The sequence below is a fragment of the Euphorbia lathyris genome, chromosome 1, assembly GCF_963576675.1.
Source record: "Euphorbia lathyris chromosome 1, ddEupLath1.1, whole genome shotgun sequence".
Classification (NCBI taxonomy): domain Eukaryota; kingdom Viridiplantae; phylum Streptophyta; class Magnoliopsida; order Malpighiales; family Euphorbiaceae; genus Euphorbia; species Euphorbia lathyris.
This window is the reverse complement of record NC_088910.1, coordinates 136,903,885-136,906,740: the sequence shown is the minus strand read 5'-3', so window position 1 is coordinate 136,906,740 and position 2,856 is coordinate 136,903,885. Positions and strand designations below refer to the sequence as shown.

Below are 2,856 nucleotides of genomic sequence, written 5' to 3'. Positions count from 1 at the left end.
TCCAAATTGACTAACAGAATCTTCATGAGAGTCTAACGGCAGGGACTAAACAGTTCACCGAGAAAAAAGTTAGGGACTAAACAGTTCACCAAGAAAAACGTTAGGGACTTTACCGTGTGTTTTTGAAAATATAGAAATTAAACAGTGTGTTTTGTCAAAATATAGGGACTAATAAATTAATTACCCTTAAATCAAATTTTCTATAAACTTCACATCTTATTTTTCATCTCCATCAATTATAAAGAACTCATAAAAAATCTCAATTTAAACTCTAAAAAATACAATTTTATATCCAAATAAAACGTTTTAACCGAATTATATATTCACAACTATACAAAAATAAAATAAAATCAAGCATATACCATATAAATGTGGTGTTTAATGTATAAATTTGAAAAACAAATGTCCCAATCAACAAAAATAGAAATTATATGAACATAGAAATATCTTTCTTTAATAAAATTAAATCGTTATATTATATAGTAGTAGTACATTAGACCGGGTTTTATTTATTATTACGGCTTGTTTTGGATCCTATAAAGTAGCCTTCCCCAACCCCAAACAGTAGTGTTCCTCTTATCTCTCAAAAACCCCCAAACAAACAAAGAGTCCACACCTTTCCCATTTTCATCTTCCTCCCCAAATTACAGTCTCTAGTAGTGGCCGCTGCCGGACCAGAAAAAGCAGTTGTCGGAGGCGGTGGTAGTGCTGGTGACGGTGACGGTGACGGTGACGGTGACATTTATTCGTTTATTCCTCCTCCTTTTTCCGGTAAAAGCTATTCTCTCTTTCTCTTTTTTTCTCACAGTAACTTTGCGAGAAAATTTTGTTTCTCTCCTTACTCTATACCATATCTGTTTGTCTGCCATCGGTCCGTACTCGTCACTGAGTTTTGAATTTTTTCTTTTCTTTTTGAGAGTAACTTTCCTTGAAATTTCTCGTCCTTTAATACAGAAAGATAATCTTCTTGTTTTCTCAAGCTTCTCTTTAACTCAGGCTTTCTTTATTCTCCTCCCTCGTGTCAAAGTCTGAATCGAATCTCCTTTTTATCTCTATTTCTTTGCTCTCGTTTTCACTTTCAAATGCGACTCTGAAAAAAACCTCGAGAAAGAGGAGAGGAAGGAAAGGAAAGAAGCACAGATTGGAGAAGAGAAGAGAAGCGATTGGAATGGATCAAATCAAGTTTAGTGAACACCGGAACCGTACGAAACTTGTGAGGCCATTGTCAAATCCGGAAGCGGAGGAAAAATCGCCGAAAGTTGTGCGGATTTCTGTTACGGATGCTGATGCGACTGACTCTTCCAGTGACGAAGAAGGTGGAGGTTTCTGTTGCAGGAGGCGACAAAGAGTGAGGAAGTTTGTTAACGAGATTTCAATCGAGTCATGTGGAGCGGAAAACGATGACGTTTTGAGAAACCGGATATCCAGAAGCAGCTGGAGAAAGTCTTCCGGTGGGAAAACTAGGATTGTTCCGGTGAGAGTTGAGCCGGTGAAAGCTGTTAGTACAGGAACAGGGAAGAAATTCAGAGGCGTTAGACAAAGACCCTGGGGAAAGTGGGCGGCGGAGATCAGAGATCCTCTGCGACGTGTACGGTTATGGTTAGGCACTTACGATACTGCAGAAGAAGCTGCAATGGTGTACGATAACGCGGCTATTCAGTTACGTGGACCAGACGCGCTCACTAATTTCATCACTCCTCCTCCAGCTGTATGCTCTGTACAAAGTAAACCGGCGGTAAGTTCCGGCTACAACTCCGGCGATGAGTCTCATAATAATAACACCGTTTGTTCTCCTAAATCAGTTCTCAGATTCCCCTCAACTTCATCCAACGAAGAAGCCGAATCGGAAACTATCATTCCCAAGAAAGAAGGCGAAGATATCGGAAACAGAGCCCGAGAAATCAAAGAAGAGTCCAGCGTATCCGAAAATTTCTCGGAGTTATCGGAGTATGCTTCTATGGACACTTTGTTTCCCAACGATATGTTCGACTTCCAAAGCTCGATGCGCGATATTTTCGACGAAACAAATACGGCAGAAGGATTCTTAAAAGACGATTTCGGCGACATGTTTACCGGAGATATCAGTTTCAGTTTCGGATTCGGATTCACCAACTGGAATGTAGAGGATCATTTTCAAGATATCGGCGATATATTCGGGTCAGATCCTCTAACAGCTACATGAAACAGGTTTTCTTTCTCGTTCCGGCATTGCCAATCGCCGGCAAAAATTTTGTATCGTACCGGAGGGGAAATATCGGATATGTTATTGTTTGTTATTAGTTTTTATATTTTTTATTTTGGAAAATTTTGTTTAATTAATGTGTGGAAATGAATAGAGAAGGCTGTTGTCACGGTAACGGTGACCGGCGAGTGTTTTTTTGGGTACGTGGAATGTGCAAGTTGAAGTCACGTGTTGAGTGCACGTGACAAGAGTAAATAAAAATGTGGGTTTAAATTAAATTAAATTACTATAAACTTTTATAATTATAGTAGTAGTAGTAAAGTACATAAGTTTTCATTAAAATAAATAAATATAGAAGTACACGTGCAGGGGACATGGCCGGTAAGAAAACAATAAGAGGCTTCAGTAAGAAGATAGTGAGGGACATTGAATTCCACACCAATTTTAGTACTAGTGGTATTATTCATAATATTTGTAGTTACATAATTGAAACAAAAATGAGGTAACAAAATAATTCTAACGTTTTTAAGGAAGTATAATTTATGTCTAAAATAACATTAGTTTATGCTCAATATTTATGTAATCATGCCTATTTCATTGAGCTTCTTCCAAGACGGTATCCAGATCGTTATATAATTATAGCCTATGGATATTGGAAAATGGAGTTAAATTGA

At 37.9% G+C, this 2,856-nt stretch overlaps 1 protein-coding gene across 1 annotated transcript; it reads left to right on the top strand.

Annotated features, from left to right (window-relative positions):
- The first annotated feature begins 579 nt into the window (after positions 1 to 579).
- Positions 580 to 2,449, top strand: LOC136211084 (ethylene-responsive transcription factor CRF1). The gene has a single exon (XM_066002607.1). The coding sequence runs from the start codon at positions 1,169 to 1,171 to the stop codon at positions 2,180 to 2,182; it is 1,014 nt and encodes a 337-aa protein (XP_065858679.1). The 5' UTR covers positions 580 to 1,168; the 3' UTR covers positions 2,183 to 2,449.
- The last annotated feature ends 407 nt before the right edge of the window (positions 2,450 to 2,856 follow it).

What these genes read in the sequence shown, in the direction of transcription:
- LOC136211084 (XM_066002607.1), top strand. Translation starts at nt 1,169, where the DNA reads ATGGATCAAATCAAGTTTAGTGAACACCGGAACCGTACGAAACTTGTG.